The sequence below is a fragment of the Trichoderma aggressivum genome (assembly GCF_033847375.1).
Source record: "Trichoderma aggressivum f. europaeum strain CBS 100526 chromosome Unknown scaffold_049, whole genome shotgun sequence".
Lineage (NCBI taxonomy): Eukaryota > Fungi > Ascomycota > Sordariomycetes > Hypocreales > Hypocreaceae > Trichoderma > Trichoderma aggressivum.
In genome coordinates, this window is record NW_026946415.1 from 154,080 (window position 1) to 178,989 (window position 24,910).

Below are 24,910 nucleotides of genomic sequence, written 5' to 3' on the forward strand. Positions count from 1 at the left end.
CTTTGGATCTTTCGAAAGGATTTGCCCTTCTTTGCCTACTTGACATCTTCACTCCAACATTAGGAAGCCATCAATGTGCCTTGTAGAGCGCTATTTTGGTACAGCCTAAAAATGGCCAGCAATGGTGGCGGACGCTCAGTTTTACACAACACTTTTGGAGATTATGCGCAAATCATCCAAGGCGACTACAACGTCTCAGGTACAGCCGCCATTATTTGACTTGATGCCTCGTGTCCGCATTTGCTAATGCACTGCCAGTCCTTCCTCCTAAGAAACTCTTGGAGCTTGACTATCTACACGAAGCCACGTTCAACGCTACCAACAAGCAGCATGCACCGAGCTGTCTCGAAAATACCCGAGTACAAGTCCTGAGCCAGATAAGGTCATGGATAGACGACGATGAGGAGAAGCGCGTCTATTGGCTGAGGGGCATGGCTGGTACCGGCAAGACGACCATAACTCTGACGACTGCCCGCGAATACTATAGACAAGGTCGGCTTGGGGCAAGTTTCTTCTTCTCCAGAAGCAGCGGCGATCTTTCTTCTACGAGAAGGTTCGTGGTGACGATTGCAAACGAACTTGCAGAGTCATTGCCCGCCTACCGAGAACATCTCCAGGATGCCTTGGAGTCTTCTCCAACCATCACCAGCCGCAGCTTATACGACCAATGGAAAAAGCTCATCCTTGATCCTCTACGATCGACGTCATTAGAAGATGATTTACAGCCCATACTCATAGCCATCGACGCTTTGGACGAATGTGGCAGCGACTATGACTTAGGCGTGTTGATTCAGTGCCTTGCAGATTTGGCAGCAATTGACGAGATACCTTTCCGTGTATTCATCACGAGTCGACCGGAGAAGACTATTCATCTAGGCTTTGACAAGATCACATCCAACTTACGCCAAGACTTTACTCTGCATGACATTGAGGAATCAATTGTGGCAGCGGATTTGCGGCTCTATTACAGGCATGAGTTAACTGGCATGGACATTGATGAATCTCTCATCACCGAAGAAACTATTGACATTCTAGCCAAGAAGTCGGATGGCTTGTTCATTCATGCCGCCACCGTGTGTCGCTTTATTCGACAAGGCGAGATTTACGCGGCGACCAGACTCGAGAGCTTTCTCGCTTCACACGATTCACAACTTGAGCCGGAGAGAGAGCTGGATTCGATTTACGCGACCATCCTGGAAAATGCGTTTGCAAAGTTTGCCACCTTACGACCAGGCGAGATGGAAACTCTGCAGCTGTCCTACCAGAAAGTTGTTGGATCTGTCGTCATGCTTTATGACAGATTATCTCCAATCGACTTGGCCACCATGGTTGGCGAGCCAGTGGAAAACATCACGCGGCTACTCAAACATCTGAGTTCAGTTCTAGATGTTCCTCAACAAGCGTCTGGCAAGATTTACGTGCTTCACTCGTCGTTTAGAGACTTTCTCTCGGATCCAGCAAGAAGTTCAAGCTTGTATTTCTCTGTCGACCAGAGAAAGATACATGCCAATCTCCTGACATGTTGCCTCGACATTATGGCTACTGAGCTGCGGAAGAATATTTACAGTATTCGAGAACCTGGAAAGCGAATCAAAGATATTTCGAAATCGGGTGTGGATAGTCACGTCTCTCAAGTCCTTCAATACGCGTGTAAATATTGGATACATCATCTCGAAGAGAGTGACGTAAACCCGAGAGAGCATTCTGGGACCTTGGAATTCTTCCAGACCCGATTTCTCTTTTGGATTGAAGTTCTCACGCTTATTGGGCGACTGTCTGACGGCATTGACATGATTCGACTCCTCGAGTCGTTATTGGTAAGTCTATCAACGAACCAAGTAAGTTTTGGACTTGATGTTGACTTTCTCCTAGTCTCTTAAAGATACACGAAGAGGTATCCAGGATCTACTGGCAGGCATCGGACGAAATGTCGGTAGTAGTGGCACAAAAGTCACACATCAGACACTAACAGCCGTGGTCCAAGATGCAACTCGGTTTCTATACGCACACAGTTCCACCATTGAGGCTGCGCCAATGCAGTTATACATATCTGCACTCATATTTAGCCCAAGAACAAGCCTCATCCGGCGCATCTATCAGCATCACATTCCAAGTTGGGTCCTGTCCGTTCCATCTTTATCTCAGTCGTGGAATCCACAATTACGACAACTACATTATAACGACTCAGCCGAGGTTGTAGCATATTCGCCCGATGGCCAACTCATGGCATCTGGGCACTTGAGCGGCAAAATATGCTTGTGGGATGCGATAACGGGCGCTAAGCGTCGTACTTTGAGAGGCCACTCTGAAGAGGTCGTCAGCCTTTCATTCTCACCAGATAGCAATGTTCTCATGTCTGCGTCCAATGACATGACCATTCGATTCTGGAATGCCATTACGGGCACAAAGATTGACAAATTTCGAAAGAGACATCGAGTCAGGTGTGTCGCATTTATGCCCGATGGTAAAAAGATCATCTTCGTCCAATCTCCAGGCTCCGTCTACTTGTGGGATGTAATAGAGAACGAAAAAGTGTGGGTTGCGCGCCGTACTGGTGACGATGGCTCCAAAGGCTACGGCGATGTGACAATATCCCCTGACGGCAAATGCATTGCATGTGGCGACCGTGATAATCGGAACAACGTTTGGCTTCTAGACGCTGAGAATGGAAAACCTCTGCATAACGCCAAGTGTTTCGACAAAGGTGTTACGTCTGTCACCTTTTCGCCAGACAGTAAGCTGTTGGCAGTGGGATTATTCATGAATGTTGAGATATGGAATGTCGCTACAGGAGCAACACGCCGAATCTCGACAAAGGTCATCGTCAACGAGGTCCTTTTCTCGCCAGATGGAAAGACAATTGCGATAGCCGTTTCTGGAGCAACCCAAATTCTCAATGTGGCTTCAGGCAAGAAATGGTGCGACCTACAAGATCCCGATCTGAGGAGTCACGGCATGCCACAGAGATTTGCATTTTCGCCTGATGGAAGCGCCATTGCTTCAGTTTCGGGGGGCAACGGAGTGATTGTATGGGATACGAGATTCCGGTCAAATCATATTGATTCCGAATTTTCCTTTGAATATCCCAGCATTGTCGCAGCGGCGCGGGACGATAAGCAGCTTGCCTCTGCGTCTTATAGTGACGCTATTCGACTATGGGATGGACAGACTGGCGCAAAGAGGGAGCTCTGCATACATAGGCTGCGGCCCTTGGTCGATATGCTTTCGAATACTCGTTGGCTAAAGAGACTCGTGTGGCGTTTCAAGAAGCCAGCTTTCCCAGACATTAATTATTCGGGCCGAAAGAAGATTAATATTTCGTCTATTACGTTCTCAATGGATGGCAAGTTCTTTGCTTGTGTCTGGAAGACAAAGAAGCTTCAGGTTTGGGACGCTCAAAATGGCAAAATGCTCTTTGCTCGAAAGTTGGACTCGAATACGTCAGATAATGTTGTCTTCTCGCCGGACAGTAAGCTAATTACGACTTTGAGCGACAAGATTTACATGTGGAACACCAAAACCGGATCCAAGGCTTATTGTTCCGAGGCGCTATTGGGAAAAGTTGAGTCTGTTGCATTCTCTCCCAATGGCAAATATCTCGTCTCATCGCTTCCATCAGAAGACGAGGATGCCGATTTTGATGATATGGAGCCGTCCGTTCATGATAATGGAGACTTTCATGGATATACTCATCTCAGTGTGACTGTAGAGTATGACGGTCTGTTACAATTTTCTTCCAATAGCAAGCTGCTTGCCTATCGATTCAGCGACAGAATCGTTGTTTTGAACGTGGCAACGGGAGAGTTTGTGCACTCTTTCACTGGTCATCCACCCAACCTCGTCAAACTATCCATTTTCGATGACAACAAATACCTTGGTGCATTGCACTCCATGGGCAATGTTTTGATATGGGATCTAGAGACAGGCTCAGTAGTGCGCAAGGGTAGTATCGACAAAAACGAGTCAAGTCTATGTTTCTCCCTCAACGACAAGCATATTGCTTCGCTGGACAAGGTATTTGCATATAAAACGTCAATGTCAGCCAACTGTCACTCCGATGGAATATCATTTACTAGGGCGTGGATTAAAGACGGCGGTCAAGACATTGTATATTTTCCTCACGAGAGCAAAGACTTTTTTGACTTCATGGCCGGTAGCGCTTTGGTCTTTAGATGGCCTCCCACAGGCTTCTTTGGTGAGGCAACACAGCATTTGGGCTGCAACATGTTGCGGTTTGCCATGGTGGACAAGGTAATGGATGAAGATTGATCTTGACAACTGCCAACATCATAAAACAGCGATGTTTGTGAGCAATGACATTTACTGGGTCGATCAACTTGAACGATTAAACTCTATTGCATATCGACATATTGAATTCTCGGTCCCATGGGCGGTTTATAGTTTGTAATTATTCTTCCCACAAGATTGGATAAACTCAAGCTTTTCTATCGTGCGCACATTCTATGCATAATCTCTCAAATACTCTGAGGAGCAGTTTGGCTCCTAGGCACAGATGAGCTGCTGCCACCTCCTCAGCTGATGCACGCTCCAGCGGCATTCCGACTATAAGTTTGTTTGTTTGTTCTTTAATCTGTTTATCTCTCGGTTTGTTGACCGGGTAAATGCCGCCTATTGAATTCTGCTTCGCTTTGTTTTTTTTTCTCCGATGCGTTCAATTGTTTCGGACACTCACCACTTTCCAACTTTTGCACGCCCAACTTAACACTCACAACTGGCACCAAGCAAGGCGTCAGGACTAGATCATAAAGAGTTGCAAGTGAGAGAGCTATCCATATGCCTCGGACCGTAGATCTCAGCTCATGATTGACCAGCATTCTCGCTTCACCATGGCCGAGTCTCATTTCCAGTCGGAGCAATATACGTCCGAAAGTTTCATCGAAAGTGCAGGCGGGGTGTTATTCCGTCTATCTTCCCGCGAAATCTGTGTGCTCCATCTCTTAGAGCGCGATGAGTACGCAGTTAGCCAAGGGGCGACGCAACTGCGGCGAATCTCGGCGTGAAACCGCCCTGCGCGAGGTTACCGAAGAGACAGGCTTTGCTTGTCGCCTTCTTCCGGTAAATATGCATACTCGCGCCCCGCCAGCGATAGAAACGGAACAGTTAGACGACCTAGCGCGTTTTTACACGAATATTTGCGAGCCGTTTACTTTGCAAATCCGCCGCTTTAAGCATAACAACGTCAAGCTTATTTGGTGGTTCGTCGCTGTTGTGGACGAGGACGTTTCACCAAAGGAAACCATGGAGGACAGATGCGTGGTGGAATTTTACAGCTATACAGAGGTTCTGAACAAGCTGACGTTTCAGATGGATCGTGATATGGTCAAGAAAGCTATCAAGATCGTGGAGAACACTTATACGGAGTGACACGGCTATAGTCGGGTCGATGAGTTGTTGTTTAGGGAGTGCTGTTTTGTAGGTAACTCACAGGTGTGCAGCAGCGAATGATTGTACTCAACTGTCTCTTTCTAGGTATACCAGGTGTAGCTATCCCTTTTATACGTGACTATTGCTAGCTAAGGCCAATGACTCTTGACGGACTTGAGGCAGAGATATTTGATGAAGATATATCAGCTGTTGCTCTCAAATCTTTCTTCGACCAAGTTGCCAACTTCTACATATCCTTTCCCCTTTACGAATGAGTAGTTACAAGTCCCCTGTTTGGGATCATTTGCCAGTTGTACATGTAGAGCAGCTCGAGTTGGACCATCAAAGTCTGCTCCCGCCTGCGACCCGTCTTCCAATGGCTCATTTTTGTCATAGAAACTGTTCGGCATCACCATGACAGAAATGAGATGTTTCTCCAAGTATCAGTGTTCTCATATTTTCTCTGACTCACTTGAAACCTGCGTCTCGATACGATTTGGTTCCTGTGTGGATGAGGCTTGCGGCCGCCGATTTCCCGACATTGAAGAGAGACCTTCTCCAACGTTGCCAAGTGAAGCTTGTTTCCGGTATAGACAAAGTTCTTTGATGCGTCTTCTGGTAAGCGATTGAAACTAACTACCGCCTGCTGGCTGCTGCGATGGCGGTGGTACAGTTGACGGCCATTTCAAGCTCAATCTGAGAGACGGACAGTGCTGATGGCGAATATTTTGCGTTCGCGACGCACCTCACCGCTCCTAACGTGACTTCAGTAGATAACTCTCGACAATGCCGACGATGAAGAACATGAAGAAAACGCATTTCGTGCTATTAGAAATGACAACACTCGGAATGGGTAAGGCTTAGATGCCTTATCGAACAAGTAGGGCACTTTCTGGGGCTCAGAGAGGTCACCAGAGATCTGTAAATAGCCTTCAGAACTGAAGCCGTCCTTGAGACGTCTAGGTACCATGGCTATTTTCCATCTCTGCATCGCAAAGGCCTTTGCAGACAGACCTCCGATATGAGAATCAGGATCGAGGATGAGGACAACTTTGCGAGATATAGTACGCGATATACAAAAGGTGAGAGTGACTAAATGTTCAAGGTATCTAGTGATGAAAATTCTATGGCTGGCAATATACTCTTGCTTCCAGTCGATTTGAGCTCGCTAGAGCTCTCTTTGGCCTTGATATAATAGTTCCAACTCATCGTCACCACAGATAAATAGCATGTAGTCCACTTGGGAAAAGATAAAGCTACTCTGCCAACTGCTAATATGATCCATCAGAACAAGTTGTTAATGACTCTTGGTTATCGATGTTGTTTGTTGTAGTTCTATTCCATGTGATCCAACGAGGGTAATCGCTAGCAGAGCGGTTTTGGTTCACCAGCAGTTGCTTCCTACTATGCTGAGGCAATACTTCCAGAGTGCCAGCAAACCTGTCAGTGCAGTCTTTTCGCAGACTTGAACATCGCAAAATGACGACAGCGGGTTAGCTTTACCGAGGAAAAGTAGCAATATTGACCGACCTTTGTCTAACGCACTTCAATTAGTCACAAAGGAAGCTGAGCGGTTGCGAACCACCCATGTTGGCCATCGCCAGATAATAGTACACAAGAGTTGTCAAAGTGTCCATGCAGTAATGAAATGATTCCAAATGCTCCGTATGAAGCACGCACTTAGGCCCACTGATCAGTCAAGAGGCATTAGTAAGAACATCAAGGCAGGCAGAGCCATTTATTAATTCGCATTTACTTGCACATCATCGCAAGTTGTCCAATCCGAGGCCCTGCACTCCGCGCTAAGCTGAGCCCCTTTCTGACCAATCTCCACCAACAATGGAACTTACATGTTGGCAAATTTCACCACAAGACTACCTTTTTATTAGAGGTTCTAACTGCCGTCGTCTTGCCACGGCAGGAGAAAGACAAGGATCGTGGTGAGCCATCGCCTTTACTGCAAATTCCACAGCCGAGAACCTGGATACTGCGCCTGAAAGACTATGCATGGCTACAGCAAGCACGCATTGTGTACACGGCAGCGGTCTAGCTCTAAGACGCGATGGCTGTCGTTACTAAAAAATACTATAAAAGCGAAGGTAGTCCCTCATCATGAGAGACTACTTGATGGAGGCTGCTGTTGTAATCAAAGTAGCCCTCGGAAGAGTCGTGTAAGTCTCTCAATATCCAAAATCTCTGCACCAACTCCCCCCCACCTTCATCCCCAATGGTCTGAGACTCTGCGCTGAATCTTCCGCCCAAAATAAAACATGTCAAATCTGCACAAGGACTTATTAGTACTATTATGAACTTACAATAATCGAGCAACTCGGCCTCGGTTGCATTCTGGACGTAGCTGGGCACGAAACTAGCCACCCTCAGATGCTGTGTCTTCCCTTCATCGCCTTGTGATTCATCATGCCAGAATCCTTAGTGGCTTAATGTCAGCACATGCTTCAAACGATGGACGGAGCTTGATTCCATCATTCCATCGCACCTTGATTTAGGCTCGCAATCCTTTCAACATCTTGCAGAGACACATTTATAAAACGTAGTTCAACAACGTGGGTTTGAGAGTGGTCCGTACCACCCACAATCAATCGTCCGTTACTACCTTCTGGAGGCCAAGAAAGTTGAGCCTGTCCATATCGGCAAATCTTGCCGGATGTGATGCATTTGTAACAGGTCGGTTGCTCTTTGCTACACCGGATTTTGCAATCTAATAGCTATTCAGCGCTAGCAGTGAAATCTAAACAGGGGGAGAAGAGCGATGTAAAATGATGCAGGGTAAAGAGCCGCGAAACAAGTTGTTGCTTCTCAGCAAAGACAGGTCGATAAAATCGCCGATTTGAACTGAAGAGACATTGGGTGTTGGTCTTACTTTTGCACATTTGACAGCTTGACACCTTGATTCGAATCATGTCATCAGAGGGTATGCTACGGGTAGAGATAGGGAGTGGGTAATAACTGCTGCTTCGTAGGTGACTTTTTATGCTATGGCGACAAAGCAGCAAGCTGCAAAACTGGGTCTTTACTTGAGTAAGAAATACGCCGCTCTGCGTATTCGCTAGCCGTCCAGTCGTATGCGATTCTCAAGCCCAAATAGGACACTGGGCAATAAATCCCGAAAGATTGATGGGGCTTTTGCAGGCTAAAAAATTTCCAAGGCACTCAAAGTTTTGTATAGAGCTGAGATCAGACAAACTACGAAGGAATTCCCAGACTAGCTTCACTTGGCCAACTATGTCAACGGCGAGTTTACCCTTGAACTCAAAACGATGAATGATATCGTCTAGGCGATGAAGGCTTAGAAGGCCAAGTTTGAATATGATAGCTCTTTCGACAACTATTAGAAGTCTATGGTATAATTGGAAACAAAAGTTTTTGATGCACCTCTAAATCCTTGCATGCCGCCAATGATGGGGAAAGCGCTGTGGAAATCTTTCGTAGCCAGGAACTGTAGTTGGCTCTCAACACTCTGCCACCCGACAACTAAAACATAAGCCCTACACATCTCATCCTTAAATACAGCTTGATCCAGCATCCAACCAACGGAATATTCTCCCGTCATTCCAGTTGCTGTTAGACTGATTGTCTGTAGAAACTGTTGAATGATTCTAGTTGCGGTGTCTTGGAAGTTCTCAGATTCGCTTTGAGCACCATCAAAGTATAGATAGAGTACTTCTGCTACAGGCGATGTACCCTGGCCACCTTTGTTATCGAGTACTGTAGTACCATGTGGATCAAATACAACTTTATGAGCAGTGACGGGCTCATTGGTTTGGGCACTCATGATTTGTAGCAATCGCTGATATGCATCAGATTGTACATATCTGTCCAGTGCGGAATTCTCGTCCCAGTCAACAAATATACAGAGTTTGTTGTCTTCCTCCAGTATCATACTCCATCGGAAATGCCGAATGCTTTCTTGTTCTCGCAGCAAGGTAACGGTTTCTTTGATGACTCCTTCGGCCTCGACCGAGACCCGAAGCGACAGGAGCAGGATCTGCGTAATGGGGGCCATATTGGTTACTAGTTTTTGGCTTATCTGAGCGTAGCCTCACCAGGTGAAGAGTAGTGTTGCCAGGTTAAAAGTCGCAAGAGTTGGTTATCAGACCCAATTTCTCGACTATTGACCAAGCCAGGACTCGATTATTATATATAGAATACCATGTTCCGAAGCCGTTAAGATGATGTGGCCAGGATACTATATTGTATGTGTTTCCTCTGCTCCGGAATTAGCTGAAGATACCGCGACATATCTCCAGCGTCAATCTTCTCTAGGACAAAATGCAAGAATTCCCGAGCTTTACTCCACATTGACTATTACTCATCTGCAGAAACTATTTCCGAATCGCGTATCAGCGGTGAGGCAATCTTAGACTAGCTTTTCTCCATAATTAGACGGGTGATTAAACAGCAAGCTTACTCTAGCCCAACCAGAATCTCCATCACTTGAAGTTGACGCCCACTTATGGAAGGTTGTTCGGATGCTCAGGGAGGAGAAGCCTCCATATCAATTGACTCATATTGAGGATGGATCACACTGGCATTTTTTGAGAATCACTCATGGAAGAATGGCTTAACTACCTAAACTCCGTGAGTATGTTCTTACAAATACAGGTTAATTAATAATAGAGCTGAATGCTGCTGGTGTCACTTATTTGAGGCCTCGATGGATGTGACTCAGCAATAATATTGTAGATGCATAGATATAAGATCCAGTGCTCCATCGTATTCCTAAAATGTCTTTTTTCGAAACTCCCTGAACATTTGTCATTGGTTATACAGAGGCGAGAGTACTTTGATTGGTTTAATCTAGATTTCCATAGTCAGGGATCGACTTATTTCTCTGACAATGTCCTCCGTCGTCATTGTCGGTGCCTCTCGAGGACTTGGGGTATGCACCAAACGACTTATGTTGTGATATACCTTCGATTCTACAGCTATTCCATGGGTTTAGCATTGTTGGAGGAATTAAGCAGCTTCAAATTGCTGACGGGTACCTAGTTTGCTCTGACAAAGATCTGGTCAGAAACCCCATCCAATACAGTCATTGCGCTGGTCCGCGACAAGGCGGCAGCCACTGCTACTTTTGAGAAGGATCTACCTGGCAGGGCAAATGTTCGCATTCTTACTGCTGATTTAGAGGACTTTGAGTCGTTAAAGGTCAGACTGGGGCCTTTGCGTGTTTTGCTTTGCACTGTCCAGCAATCTTATTTGACTAACTCGAGAATTAGGCAGCTTTGGAAGAGACACGCAAGATACTGGATAACAAACTAGACTATCTCATTGTCAACGCTGCTGTCAGTGACAGTATTGTTGATGATATTGGCAATGCGTGAGTACAATGTGATTGTTTAATACCATCTCTGGATGTCCCCGCGTTATTATAATACAAAACCAGAGAGGGAACTAACGATGCACTGGCTTCGCTCCGTTTTAGCATTCTCAATGACCGCGAACAATTTGACAAAGACATGATCCGCACCTTCAAGACCAACTGCTTGGGTGTTGCCCACGCTCTTGGTCTCTTTGCACCGCTTCTTCTCAACGGCACTGCCAAGAAAGGAGTCGTAATTAGCAGTGGCGCTGGCGACCCTCATTGGACAGCAAAATGGCGAATATTTGGCCACGCGCCCTATGGCATCAGCAAAGCCGCCGTCAACCAAGTTGTGGCCGCATTCCATGCTCAATACGCTTATGAAGGCGTTACAATTTCTGCAATCAGCCCGGGGATCATCAAGACCGAGTTCAACACCCCCAAACCCGATGGTGAGTGGCATTTACTTCCCAAGGCACATAGCGTCAACGCTGCTTACATGTACTCGATGCCACAAAATCAACTCCACTCCTACGAAATCATGCTGACGACCCAAGTAGATCTGAATTATCAGCGCGTGCAGAAATCTTTTGGGCCGCCTACCCAAGCGTCTAATAGATTCAAGGGGCCCTATACCCCCGACGAATCGGCTGCTAAAGTAACTGATGTTATTGTAAACCACTTGGATCTTGAAGTAAATGGAGGAACATTAATCTCAGAGTACAATGACCAACAATGGGTATAAGTGTCACAATAGATACTCGCTGTTAGAGTGTTAAAAATTATTTAGCTGCAATAAGATATCTGGTAATTAAATCTGACTGATTATAGGTCTTATTTTCTAGTAACTCAAGTTATAAATAATTAAATGATGAATGGTAGATTATTGTGATATTGTATATGGAATCTCTCCCAAGAGCGATGTGGCGGATTCCAACAGAAGAGATTACGAACAGAGCCCTTCTCTTGCAGATGTAGTGATCATCGCAATAGCCGCTGCTGAATGAACTTATACTGGCAGCTTCTATTTCCAATAGCATCCGATTTCTCGGAGGTCAGATATCAACGCAGGAGGATTGTCCAAAGCAGGGAAATGTCCACCAAAATCATGATCTATAGCGGAGTCAGAGGTTGGTAATCAAATAGCGCAATCCGGCACTTACTCTTATAGACGACAAGATTGCCAGTCTGTTTCACCAATGCTTGTGGCCAGAAGAGTATGTTATACTTGAAGGAGCTGAACAGTAGTGGCGCATCCGTCTTGGCTTTCGTGTAGTCGGTGGCGAATCGATTCTGGTAGTAGATGAATCCGGCCGAGTTGAACGATTTAGTGAGGTAATAAAGGGAGACGGATCTTAAGATTTCATTGTGTGTCAAGACCGAAGGGCCAGTGCCGGCTCGAGGATCAGACCCTAGACGTTCGACAATCTTAGTAAAAGAAAAGGCGACGATGACGACGTTGGATTAGGGCTACTCACAGATGAGAAACTTTTCACCCATGTATGCCAATTGACCGACAGGGTTATCATATAGAGCGAGACCTATGGTATTTGGCTGGGTGCAACCGTAAGCTGATTGTCCGTTTTGGTGGGACGACTGATCGCCGCTTACCTTGGTTGTCTCTTGTTGAAAATAGGCATAGCCGTTGGTAGACCACTCCACAAATGATTGCTCTTCAAACGTCTCAAGTGCATTTAGTGCAATGCCTTCGGCAGCAAGTTGGTCTGGGCTAAGCGGAACAAAGGGCAGTGAGGCTAGATGAGCTGCGCGGACGGTACTATTGTATGAATCATAAAGGCCGTACGCAATCGCACAGCCCCAATCTGTTCCATGAGTAGCATATTTCTTATAGCCAAGAACATCCGTCATGAGGGTGTTGAAAACCCTCGCCGTGTCTTCGTTTGTCCAGTTGCCTGGAGGAGCCGAAGACACCCCAAAGCCAGGAAGATTGGGAATGATAACATCAAAGGAGATGGATTTCCCATTTGAAGTCTTCCCCTCCTTGGTGAGATTGTCAATCAACGGGAGAAACTCCAGAAACGATCCAGGCCACCCGTGGACCAAGATCAGGGGAATAGCGTTCCGCGCGGTGGATTTCTTGTGTACGAAATGCACCGTAAGGCCTTCAATCTCGGCCGTAAACTGTGGGTATCTTGCACAATGTTTAGCAGTGCTTGAGCGAAGGACCAATCACCCAGCAACTCACTTGTTGATGCTAGCTTGCTCCTTTTTCCAATCAAATTGAGTCAGCCACTGTGTACGCAGTGACTTCAGAGTACTCAGTGAGATTCCAGCGTCAGAGGAGAGGCCAGGGTATTCAGGAGCATCAGGTAGATGAGTGTTACTGATCAGTTGAAGCATTCGAGGGACTTGGCTCTCCAGGTTAAGCGTATAGGGCTTTAGTCGATATCTTCCGCTCGAGAGCACCGAGGCGCTTGCAGAAGCAACGAACAGACAAGACAGAATATCGAAACGCATTGTGCTGGACTGTTTGGATACAACTAATTTGAAGAGCGAAAGTCATCGAATAACTGCAAACGTCAAGCTCTTTATACAATTGTCCTTTGAAGCAGTTCTACAACATTGACTACATCTACCTGACTGACTAATTGCTTCTTACGATAAACTTACAAATTGAAATACCATCGTTTAGGCTTATACATACAGAAATATAGCGGCTCTTGAATTGTGGGAAGATTACCAATGTTTGTCCACAATAGGGAGGCATTATGGTTACACTACACGTCTTATAATTAGCGGTCTAACACAAACGATCCTCAATGACACCGTCTGTTTTCCTCTGCCCCACTGCGTCATCTAGCCCAAACAAACTACTTTGCGACGAGGAACGCAAGATTCCATATGCTGCGCGCGTTTATTAGTCATCCAGAGATGCTCTCGATGGCCATCATTATCATCACATTGTTGTTACTATTATGATATTGGAAATGTCAATAAGAGTAGAGAAATCTTAATTTGATGTAGGAGTATTACTTATTAAACTCGAGCAATCAAGATTACTCACGCCTGTGCGGTTCGCAGGGTAGTAATTTGGTTGAGATGGTGGTGAATTTATCCACGTCCTAATTAGCGAACACAATTTCACATCTTCCATCTTACTTGAAAAATTCCAAGTACAGCGCTCACAAATCGACACTAGACTACAAAGATGTTCTCAGCGACTGGCGAGATATCATTCAAAAAAAGAGCGCCAACACCCCCTCTCTGGTAAGTCCGAGGATCGTCTGATACCGGACGTACTAGCAAAACATAAATAAGTAACTTATGCATGTTCGCAACCTGGTTGATACCAATCACAATGCATTTCCAACTATGCTGATCAAAGACGTAATCTTTGGAATCAATGGCTACTCCTTTCAAAAGCATAGGCCTGTTGATGAAGTTGTTTGCTTTCGCACGTAGCCCGCGCTTGCATCCACCATTAGGAGCTGGGGAATTGAAAGGGCTCTGGAGGTTTCCAGTCCAATGGACTTGTTGAAAGGGGATTTCCATATATTGTATTCCTCCAGTGTATGCCATCCATGACCAGGAAGGTATAGATTTGTCGTCTTTAAATGATATACGAGAAAGGCCACCGGGCTCTTCAGCTTGCCAAAGCAGCGTCCTTGCTAGATATGCTTCATAGATACCGTAGATGACGTTGGACTCGAATGTGCGAGCCAGTCGAGTTTGCAAGCCAAGTATTGCCTTTGGACGATCGGTCGCCATTGTAAGGCCAAGTTTGCTGTACTTATGATTTATGTCTTGAATGAGTCGTATACGTTCATCTTTGTGGTATTTCAGACTGGAAACTGGAAAGTTGGAGTCACTCAAGACTTGCGATTGAGGGCTGTGTCAAATATCCATTAGCAATAATATGCGATAAAACACTTTTCGTATCCATACTTGCGTAGAGCAGCCAAGGTTTCGCAAAATATGCCTTGGCCACATTCCCAATATATTTGGGTTTCTGTGAAGTATATTGTACGCCGGGAAAGCGCTCTCTCTTGTAGTACCCAACCTCGTTTGCTCAATTCGCTCTCCTCAACGTGTGCATGGAAATCATCGATAGCTTCGGCAAGATATAACGGCCCGCCTGATGTCTGAACTTTGGCGTAGGCCCTGGGCTTTCGCTCGCCAAGGAACCCACTAAGGGAAGAGGTACCGCGGCTCGCGGCGACAGTACAGTATGCAGAGCTAAAGACTTCTTCCATCCTAGTGGCTTCTGATTCCCAGTCTTTTTCATCTTCTTGAATAATGCAAAGTGAGTCGATCCAGAGATACGAAACGCCTAAAGCACGAGTAACTGTCACTGCATCCTGGAAGGTCTTTGGCAACGCTTTATAGGGAATATTCCTCTTCAGAGCATCAATGTTGTGAGCATAGGTGCAAAATCTTTCTTCTTTCTTGAGTTTTCCCCAACAATGACTCAATGCAACGTAATGATCATTAGTATTGTCGCTGGTTTCGACAAGGCGAATGGATTCGTTCCTAACATCTATGACTCTCGTAGGCATATTCTTACGGGTAGCTGTAATTGTTTTTGGGGACATGCAATCATGTGATTCATCACAAAGGTCAATCCATTGGTTAAGAAGCTTGAATTGTGTGTTAGGAAGTTCTGGAAGGCACGGCAGCCCACATTGGGCGTAAGTTGGTACGAATCCAGATGCTGTAAATAGTTCAGCTATCCTTGTAGTTACAGTGCGCGGAAGCGATTCTACAGACCTGGATCAGAGTATATTGAAATCATAGGAGGACCGGTATGTGAGCTTCGTAATACGTGAGAAGCGTCGTCCCGGACAAGGTTCATGGGCTCCCCAAGGTTCAGTTTGGCTTTTGAACGACAGAGGGCTAGTAAGTGGCACAGCGAACAGTCGGTCGCATCAAGTTCTAAAGCGTCAATTCTTAGGGGGGAAACTGGGGATGGTGACCCAAAATCAAATATATGCTCAAATCGACAAGGCTTCGATACATGCCTTGGTGGACGGAATGAACTCCAAAGCCCGGCTATCCAAGATTTGGCCCAATTGTTCTCTGGGGCATTGCGCCATCTGTCGTAAAAGCTAGTGGGCCACTATGCATGCTCTGCTAGTATCTCATCATATAGTTCGGCACAGAGGATTGAAGGCATTGTGTGCGTGAAGAACTCACCCGCTATTCATTGTTAGGATCTGCAATGTAGTTGTCTCGAGGCCCTTACGAACATTCTCCAATCGCCCGACGAGCTCTCATTAGCAAACTTGAAATCCATAAGTAGGGTTGATTCTCATCTAAGCTCACATACTTGATTTTATTCGTCAGTTGGATCGTGGCTTAACGCGTAATAGCAGGGTCAACTTACTTGTGTTGAAGGATCGGCAGCATCCCGTTTAGCAGATGCACTGGATGCGGATAATCGGCTGCCGGTTGCCAGTCTTTCCAGCTCGTGATTGAACAGATAATCCGCGTTTGAAGGTTCTTTTGCCCTTTTTCGGATTGCCTCTAGTGAATTTACCACCGTCATGGAATCCGCTCGCCACTTGTCTGATATGATTAAAAACTTGTCCTCGATGAGTTCAATTATGTCACGAAATGCAGATGAGCGCTTGAGATCGCCTTTCAGCTTTTTCATCCATCTTCTAACAGCCGAATGGATCTTTTCGGCACCTCTAAAGCGAGCTTCTCGCCAAAACCTGGAATTGGAATTTTGACCGAGGTGACCATGGAGAGATCTTGTCCCATGTACGTCGTAAACAGCCCAAATGATGAGCTCCAAGAAGACGCAACCTAATGACCATATATCGTACTTACGCGACAAAGACTTGAGTTGCCGCTTTGGCGATACTTCTGGAGGCTCGTATGTGATACTACCGTGCCTGGTAGTCGTCGTGTTATTCCGATTGCGAGTGTAATCCATATGCTGCTTCGCGAGACCAACATCGGCTATTATCAGAGTAGATTGACCGACGTTTCCAGTCTCAGGTTTCGAACAAAGAACGTTGGACGGCTTAATATCTCCATGCCGAATATTTTTATCATGGAGGGCCTTGATAGCCTCTGAAAGGCCCACAATCTGGTCCAAAACCCATCCTACGAGGTCTTTGTCAAGCGTTCCGCGTTTGGACTGCAACAACTGTTCAAGGTTCCCGCCATTAGCCCATGGGAACAGGAAATACCTGTCATTCCCTTTGGTATATGTCGCAATGGCCTTGATCAAATGTTTGTTGTCCAACTTTTTCATCATCTCTAGCGTATGCTTTTCCTTCTCATAAAACTTTTTCACGTCTGTCTGCTGGTCATTCTGTAACAGGCGCTTTAGAGCTACATGAAAAGATGCATCTGCAGGAACATCGACACTTCCCTTAGTCTAGGTAATGTCAGCGAGCCGCCGATCAATGTAGAAATTAAAACTTACCTGTTCTCCATGTTGGTAATGCGCGTAATGGAGGGTTAGCTTCCGGACTACACCGAAATGCCCTGAAGCATTACCAGCTTGCTCTGCTGGTAGATATGGGAGCCGATGCTGCCCATCAAACTCATATACGAATTTGTTCTCATGAAAAACTGGAGCCAAGAAAGTCCATTGTTTGTCATAGAAATGGTCAATATCGCTGGAGTTCCAATCCGCAAAAAAATCCAGGGGCGAATCCGAATCCGTTTTGCATATTTTGCCAGACGAGTTGGTGCATACAGGAAGATCTTCATCCTTGAATCCACTATTTTGGAGATTTTTCATTGCTTTTACGGTGCTTGAAAACACCAAAATGAGAAATACTTGCTTTGCGTGCGTCATAACATATTTTGCTAGATCTTCAATATTTTCAGGGGTTGTCTCTTTAATATGTTCACGCAAAGTTGATTTGACTCTTCCCGGCAGCATCAAGGACTCGGCCATGTCCTTTGGTAAGAATACTGAGCATCCTTCAGGTACATCTCCCCTCTGTTGATTATTGATACACTTGTTTTTTATGTCATCATAGGTAATAATTGCGTCGTTCGTTGCCACCGTTCGGGCGGGCATGGCTTAATAATTTCGCTCAATAACCAATGAGACCTATGATAATAGTAATATCGATGCGATAAGATTTTTCTTGCTTGCTGTTCAGAAACTATATTCATGTGATATTTACTATCGTTGCGTCCATGTCAGGGAAGATATAACACATTTGGATCTTTGAAAGGCACGCCACGGCCGCGCAATTACCATGATCAGTTTCTGGTGTCACGATTTTGCCTGTTGTAACCCGATGCATGACACGTGTCATTGCATCTGGAGGTTGGGCATGAATGAAACCCAGCAAATAAGCTGTACAGGATATGTGTGCAGCCATCAGGCTCTCCATCAGGCTTTGCCAAGCAACGAGGCTCTGCTGCAATTTCGTCACCGAATATAGCAATTGATTGGTTGCCTTGCAATAGATTTTGGCGAATCATGTATGCTGAAAAAGAGGCAACAAAGGCGTGTGACCACAAACCCACACCGGTGAGAGGGATGCATAACGAAAGTGTGCGTTGTGCAACCATCATAACTCCATGGTTAAACAATCCTATGTTAGTCAGGATTATTCATTACTATATACTAACATTTGAATCCTACCGGATACATGTTATCCAAGACTAGTGTCATTGAGACTCACCGAAAAGTTATTAACAACCACCCTTGGGCACCCGTTTGTTATGGTGCTGGCGTTTTGATAGCTTTCGGAAAATAACGGTAGAGCCAAGAGCTAGTAGATTGTATTATCAATAGTCTCAATGTGTTGAGTGAAACATCTCATTATATAAGTCACGACTGTGCCCACTTGAACACCTCTTTAAAATCCTCTCCATCAGTCAAATCACCCTACACTCTCCATCAGAGTTGATTCTCTATATCAATAGTATTTAACGATTTTCCGGAATACTGAAAACCCACACTTTGAAGTTTCTCATTTTCATCCACAGAAAATTCCGTGACCTAGCAGGTACAGCATTTTAATGAATACAAGGCATATTTTTCAGTGTTGAAATGCTAACAGAGAGTGTCTATGGCATATAAGAGACGTTGTCCATTATGGAACCCTATACCAGAGGGATCGACGAAGGGGGAGGATCCCGGACAGCCCTGGTCGGGAAGAAAATTCGCTCAAAGCTACTGCCCGAGAACGAACCTATACGGAAACAGTTCCTCCCACTCGGTGATCTAGAGGCCATCCTATCTCAAGTTAGCATCGACAACGTACTGCAGGATGTCTTGCCGGACGACGAGTCGATATCAGATATAACTCACAAAATAATAGGCAGCGGATGCAAGCCAAGTCTAAAGATTTTTGCAACCCTTGTACTCATTGAACAGGTCGAACATATAACCCAACTGTTACGACTTAAGGTACACGATGGAATGTTGCCTTTCACGCCCAAGTCAAATGCGGAGTTATTTCAGAACTGGAAAACATCAGAGATTGAAGTATTCTGTGAAAGACAGTACACGTTTATGGCCCCTATATTTGACTTCAAGACGATGCAGCATTCTCAATGGGGTAGACTGTTGCGCATGCCCTTTCTGGAACCATTCAACTGGAAGAATGGGGGCGCCCACGGACAAGTATCCAAAGTCAAGATTCATCCCCGGCATCAGGCTTGGGAAACTCCTTTGGTAAGGCTTCACTATTTGAAACATGCACGAATATTGGCTCACACTTTATAGGATTCTGGCACTCAAACGTCCTGCTTTGCCATAAAGAAATTTCTCGCTAAAGACGCCCAAGGTGTTGCTCTTTTCAACAAAGAGAGGGCAGCATTGCTAAAGTTTAGTAAAGAAAACAATGGCCACAAACATCTCATCAAGCTACTGCTGTCTTATCAGATAGAAAACAGTTTATATATGATATTTCCATGGGCAGATGGAAACCTCGCGGAGTTCTGGAAGAAACATCCGAGCAACCCGTCAGAAAACGACTCATTCTGGCTCATTCACCAATGCTTTGGCCTATCTGATGGACTTGGTAAAATTCACGGTTACAACCAGTGTCTACCGAGATACAATCATATAGGAGGCATGGTTGATATGGATGCTGCAAACCGCGGGCGACACGGCGATATCAAGCCAGAAAACATACTCTTCTTCCGTGAACCGGAATCAGACAGAGGCCACTTGGTTGTTTCTGACTTCACTTTGATGCGCTTTCACTCTGATAATACCATTAACAGAACTCTCGCAAACAGAGTAGGCTTTTCGACAGCATATTGTCCCCCCGAAGTCCAGCATGGATCAAATACCTTTGTTGATCAGAAATATGACATCTGGACGTTAGGATGCGTCTACTTGGAGTTTATTACTTGGTATTTGCTCGGCTACGATGCGATTCGTGGAAGATCTTACAAAACTTCATCTGGACATACAGCAGATAGTTTTCAAACAATGAGGCAGAATGATCACGGAGGATCAAATGTCACATACTTTAGCCATGTCCCCGGGCGACTTCCCGAGGTCAAAAAATCCGTCGGCACGGTGAGTTATACTCCTGGATATGACAGTGCTTTGGCTAAAAGTGACCAGTGGATAAGCATGCTGCATAAGCACGGGCAGTGCTCTCAAGCCATTCACGAGTTTCTGACCCTCATCCATCACCACATGCTAGTCCCGTCGCCTAGCAAGCGCTACTCCATGAACGAAGTCCGTGATAAGCTTCAGATAATATTTTTTAAAAGCATAAAGGATAGTGATTATGGTCAGTCGGGTATTCCGATGGGAACTGTTATGAGGGGGGTTAATCACCTGCAAAGCCGCATTCAGTCTTTTCAATCGAGCAGGGAGCAACTCCCTACCATAACACAGGGGGTTCATGAGTCAATGAGATTGTTGAATATAGTATAGATATCGCGGGTTTAATTGATTTCTATGCCAGCTGAAAACAACTGCAGTTTTAGTGTAAAGCGGAAAAGAGCACAGTAGCTATTTTAACCCGGAAGCACCAACAAGTAATGTTGATCCCTGAGTAAACCTAGATATCACATAAAGAAGCTGAGGCCATTGAATGCCCCCTAATTACAATGTATCTGCCCCCAGGCACAAAATAAAACAGCACAAGACTAGACTGTCAGGAGTCTGAGGGACCGAAGATTCAAGATAGTGAGGCTGTCAAAGAGAGAAAGGAGCACATAGTTGGCTATTGTGTTGCAGTTAGGTATGCGTCATTGGCTTTATTCATCTCTGAGCCTATTTGAAAAAGAAGGGAAGCTTGTTTCTTTTTACCCATTTTATGAGCCGCAAACCCCAGCTTGGGTGCAGATGGTCCCCCGCAGGTTTCTAGTATAGACGATGCAACGGGTATAATTGTTCTGAAGGATGATGAAGCTCATATCTCACTAGCCCTTTTATGGCCGCGTACGATATTTCTCATGTCGTATAAAAGAAGTCTGTTGTCAAGGTTAGCAGACCAAACGAGTCAAAAAATGCGTTGCATAGACTGGGAGCTATACCTGGATGTGTGTCTCCAATCTCTTCTAGACTTTGTTGCCTGGAAGCAGAGCTCTCCTCCAAGAATTGTACGCGCTTCTTCTTGTCATTCATATACCCAAGATACCATCGAAGAATTAGAGATATCACGACCACTGCAATTGACATTCCCAATGACGCTGCATTTCCCTTTTTGTCTGATGATGTTAGACAAATTATTTTCCCCCTTTGAATGGATTTTTTACTTACAGTACGGTGGGTCGGTGTAAAGTTGGTTGCCTGCTATCGAGAACGACTGTGCAAACATGTTGAACAAAGCTAAAGCGGCACCTCTTTGCAATACAAGTTAGATGATTTCTGCTTGCTGATGGAATGCACGTAATTTGATGACAATAGACAAAGGCTTACCTTCTTGTATAACCGATAAAGTTCATGGCCGCCCAGGACAGAACTAAAACGACTTTGGAAAACATGCAAAATGCCACTAGGCAAGTGGCGGCAAATCTAGCATCACGATTTTCGAGTCCAATCAGCATTGCATACCCTACAATCCCCCCGATCGAGGAGATTGCAACCGTGAGGCCGCGGGCATTTGTCTTATCTGCAATCCTGGAGAAGAATAGAATGCCCAAGCAAGCGCAGACGTATACAATCACTGTGAACAATTGAGCTCCGATTGAGCTGTATCCGAAGCCCTGTCAATAGTCAGTATGCGGAATATGGAGCTTCTCGTGAGGTGAATCGACAGACGACTTACACGAACAAGTGCAGGTAGGAAGTTGGACAAGGAGGATATTGTGAAAAGAGAAACGCAGTATAAAGCAGTAAATAGCCAAAAGTGAATGCTCATCAATAGCTTCAAGATTTTCTTTGGTTGGAGGCGCGCTTCGGATGAGTTGTGGGCTCGCTCGCTTCTTTGAACCAACTCTTCTTTCTCCACCTCACTGAAGCCGTAGCGAACTTCTGAAGGCGAAGCTGGAAGAAGGAAGAGAACGACAAAGGCGAACCCGATCGGCAGGACTCCTTCAATCAAAAAGATCCATTTCCAAGCTCTCCATCCATTTGTTCCGTCCAAGTTCTTGCTGATTCCGTAGGCAAGTAATCCATTGAAGGCACCAGCGAGGGTTGAGGTCGAAAAGAAAACTGCGCTCCGGGTGGCAAGCTCGTGGTATTCGTACCAAAATGAAAGATCTGTCGAAAAGTGTAACGTATTAGTATCGTGTCTCTTGTATGAAATAAAATGGGCTTGCTTTTGGAATCCTTACAGAATGCACCGCCTTGTACAAAGGCTTCTGCAGCTCCGATGAGGAATCGCATGGCTATCAATTGACCGCTGGTTTTGACTAGAACCGTGAGAACTGTGAATAAACCCCACTAATATTGAAGAGTTATTAGCCGGAACAATTCGTCAAACGTGAGAAAAATATCAGCCTACAAGTATCATTGCGCCGCAAAACTGTACTGGTGCTCGTATTTTCTTGATCAACAACGTTCCCGGTAGCTGGAACACAACATAAGACACCAAAAACATGGAGGAAGCATTTGAGTAATCTTGTGGTGTAAGCTGTAGTTCGTCTTCCAAGCCGGCAATTAGAGCATTTGCCAAATCAGAGCGATCCTATTCTCGTGGCGTCAGCTGGAAACTATATAGGCGAATAATGACTTTGATTACCATAGAGCCAAAGAAGTAGACGGCTGAAATGAGCGGCAAGATGAACCAGTCGAGCTTCCATTTCAGCTTGCGACGTTGTTTCTCATCGAGGTTCGAGTTGATGGGAAATTCAACATGCGAGGTATCCGTCTTGCCCAGTTCGACTTCTGTGGTAATACTCGGGTCTGGATTGTTCTTTGACATTTTGGGAGAAGTGATAATGTAGCTTGGGATTGGAGTATGTGGGATGGATGATATAGGCCACAATGATGGCGTGTTCAACGAGTCTTTGAGAACTCATTGGAACTGTATTCGCTGTTAACCAGTATTTGTATCATTCTCAAGATGTCAACTGTCCAGCAATTATTGTCTGCGGTTCCAAAACCTGGGGTAAAGTGGAGTGACCGAAGTAGCCCGGGGTAGAGCGAAACTCGGAGCCATAAGCGGAATGCTCCGATTGGCACAGCTGGCGTTGCCGAAGGGGCTGAGATCTCTCAGTTTTCCAACAAAAATGCACATCTTTTCCTCTTTTTTCCTCTTTCTTCATGTCAACGATGAAAAGGAGTATCTGAGGTTACGACTGAGAGCGTACGCGGCCTTGCACTGCCCCGTGGTATCGTATGAGTCGAGATTGAGTTAACATGCAGCAGCATTGTTGCATCACAACTGACTACAACACGGGCATTCTAGTCATACTAGTAGTTTTGATCAGTCAACCAAACTATGTGATTTCTTTTAGCCGCCAATTACGTAGCGGTCTTTGACGTTAAAGACTTCCCTAGGATTATTGCCATTTTGGGCTGGGAAATCGGCAAATTGATGAGAACTCGATGGAGCTGTGAATCTAAATTCACTAGCGCTACCTGCTTTGTAGTTTAGTTCATTAGGAAGCATGCCGGGGGAAACTGGAATCACATGTAATTGACATCTGGAGCGAATTTCGCTTCTCGGGTTATACCGAGTTCGATGATCAAACTGAGATGTGATCCACTGCCGAATCTGTCTGAGCCTCAAAGACATGATGAAGCGAGCTTCGCTTGATGTTTACTTTCTACTACGAACAAATAAAAGCCACTGTGACATTTGGATAATGTCACCACGGGTTGGACCCAGTTGTATCGGAACGATTCACTCAACATATTCGACTCTTCGACATGGATACTCTAACAAGCACCGCTGATGTTCCGCCGGAATTCCTAAAGTCTGCATACCTTGTAGGGAAAGTCCCAAGACGAGCCTTGGCATCAGAACCTCGTGTCTCTTACGATCTCTACATCCCGCCTGATCCTTACAGGTTCATCTCGATAGCCCAAAGCAAAGACGGGTCGCACACTCCTCCTCAAAAGCTTCCGTTATTGGTATTCATACATGGCACTCTGCGTGATGATTGCTATGTCGATAGAGGACTTGTTCCCTTTGCTGAATCCACGCCCTGTGCCGTCATGGCGCCGCTTTTCCCAGCCGGACTTGACGGCCCATTTGACTTGGACTCATACAAGTTACTTCGATCTCGAACACTGCGATCGGATTTGGCGCTCTTGGGCATGCTAGATGAGGTGGCTCATCGCTGGCCGGGAATCGACGCAACTAAAATATTTCTCATGGGATACTCGGGCGGTGCTCAGTTTGTGCATCGATTCCTCTATCTTCACCCTGAACGTCTGGCAGCAGCCAGCATTGGAGCTCCAGGGAGCGTGACTGTCCTAGACACCTCAATGAAGTGGCCTGCAGGCACGGCAGATGTGGAACAGCTCTTCGGCGTCTGTATCAATAAGGATTTGATCAAGCAGGTACAGATTCAACTCGTCGTAGGTGACTCTGATACCGAGATTCACGGCGGAGAAGAATTTTGGACCTGGCTACGGAAGTTGCGAATAGCTTCCAGTGCCAAGTTGTTGGAAGGCGTACAGCCGCGCACAGCGTCGAATGGACTACAACACAAAGAGATGGTGAAGAATAGGCTGGATACTCTGAAAAGACTGCAGACTCTGTGGAGAGAAGATGGGATTAATGTCCAATTTGACATTGTAGAGGGTGCGAAGCATGAGGGTCATAAATGTCAAGGTCATTCGTTAAAGTTTTTGGACTCGCTGATGCGTAAATGATGTATCATAATGCTCTAGCTCTAGCA

At 45.6% G+C, this 24,910-nt stretch overlaps 7 protein-coding genes across 7 annotated transcripts; 4 read left to right on the forward strand and 3 right to left on the reverse strand.

Moving 5' to 3' along the window:
* Window positions 1–111: 111 nt before the first annotated feature.
* Triagg1_9139 (uncharacterized protein) lies at window positions 112–4,269 on the forward strand (the record flags this gene model as incomplete). Its single annotated transcript, XM_062904064.1, has 3 exons — window positions 112–199; window positions 259–1,817; window positions 1,873–4,269. 3 exons carry the CDS (start codon window positions 112–114, stop codon window positions 4,267–4,269), a joined length of 4,044 nt encoding a protein of 1,347 aa, XP_062751912.1.
* Window positions 4,270–4,968: 699 nt separating this feature from the next.
* Window positions 4,969–5,385, forward strand: Triagg1_9140 (uncharacterized protein; the record flags this gene model as incomplete). The annotated part of the gene is made up of 1 exon (XM_062904065.1): window positions 4,969–5,385. The coding sequence occupies one exon, from the start codon at window positions 4,969–4,971 to the stop codon at window positions 5,383–5,385; it is 417 nt and encodes a 138-aa protein (XP_062751913.1).
* A 4,858-nt stretch (window positions 5,386–10,243) lies between these two features.
* Triagg1_9141 (uncharacterized protein) lies at window positions 10,244–11,453 on the forward strand (the record flags this gene model as incomplete). The annotated part of the gene is made up of 4 exons (XM_062904066.1): window positions 10,244–10,285; window positions 10,396–10,554; window positions 10,626–10,726; window positions 10,793–11,453. The coding sequence occupies 4 exons, from the start codon at window positions 10,244–10,246 to the stop codon at window positions 11,451–11,453; spliced, it is 963 nt and encodes a 320-aa protein (XP_062751914.1).
* A 279-nt stretch (window positions 11,454–11,732) lies between these two features.
* Window positions 11,733–13,186, reverse strand: Triagg1_9142 (uncharacterized protein; the record flags this gene model as incomplete). The annotated part of the gene is made up of 5 exons (XM_062904067.1): window positions 11,733–11,821; window positions 11,872–12,120; window positions 12,187–12,262; window positions 12,320–12,860; window positions 12,915–13,186. 5 exons carry the CDS (start codon window positions 13,184–13,186, stop codon window positions 11,733–11,735), a joined length of 1,227 nt encoding a protein of 408 aa, XP_062751915.1.
* A 2,857-nt stretch (window positions 13,187–16,043) lies between these two features.
* Triagg1_9143 (uncharacterized protein) lies at window positions 16,044–17,426 on the reverse strand (the record flags this gene model as incomplete). Its single annotated transcript, XM_062904068.1, has 2 exons — window positions 16,044–17,057; window positions 17,106–17,426. The coding sequence occupies 2 exons, from the start codon at window positions 17,424–17,426 to the stop codon at window positions 16,044–16,046; spliced, it is 1,335 nt and encodes a 444-aa protein (XP_062751916.1).
* A 3,642-nt stretch (window positions 17,427–21,068) lies between these two features.
* Window positions 21,069–22,983, reverse strand: Triagg1_9144 (uncharacterized protein; the record flags this gene model as incomplete). Its single annotated transcript, XM_062904069.1, has 8 exons — window positions 21,069–21,088; window positions 21,152–21,325; window positions 21,378–21,460; window positions 21,537–21,823; window positions 21,886–22,319; window positions 22,394–22,502; window positions 22,564–22,746; window positions 22,801–22,983. The coding sequence occupies 8 exons, from the start codon at window positions 22,981–22,983 to the stop codon at window positions 21,069–21,071; spliced, it is 1,473 nt and encodes a 490-aa protein (XP_062751917.1).
* A 950-nt stretch (window positions 22,984–23,933) lies between these two features.
* On the forward strand, window positions 23,934–24,884 carry Triagg1_9145 (uncharacterized protein; the record flags this gene model as incomplete). The annotated part of the gene is made up of 1 exon (XM_062904070.1): window positions 23,934–24,884. One exon carries the CDS (start codon window positions 23,934–23,936, stop codon window positions 24,882–24,884), a length of 951 nt encoding a protein of 316 aa, XP_062751918.1.
* Window positions 24,885–24,910: the final 26 nt, after the last annotated feature.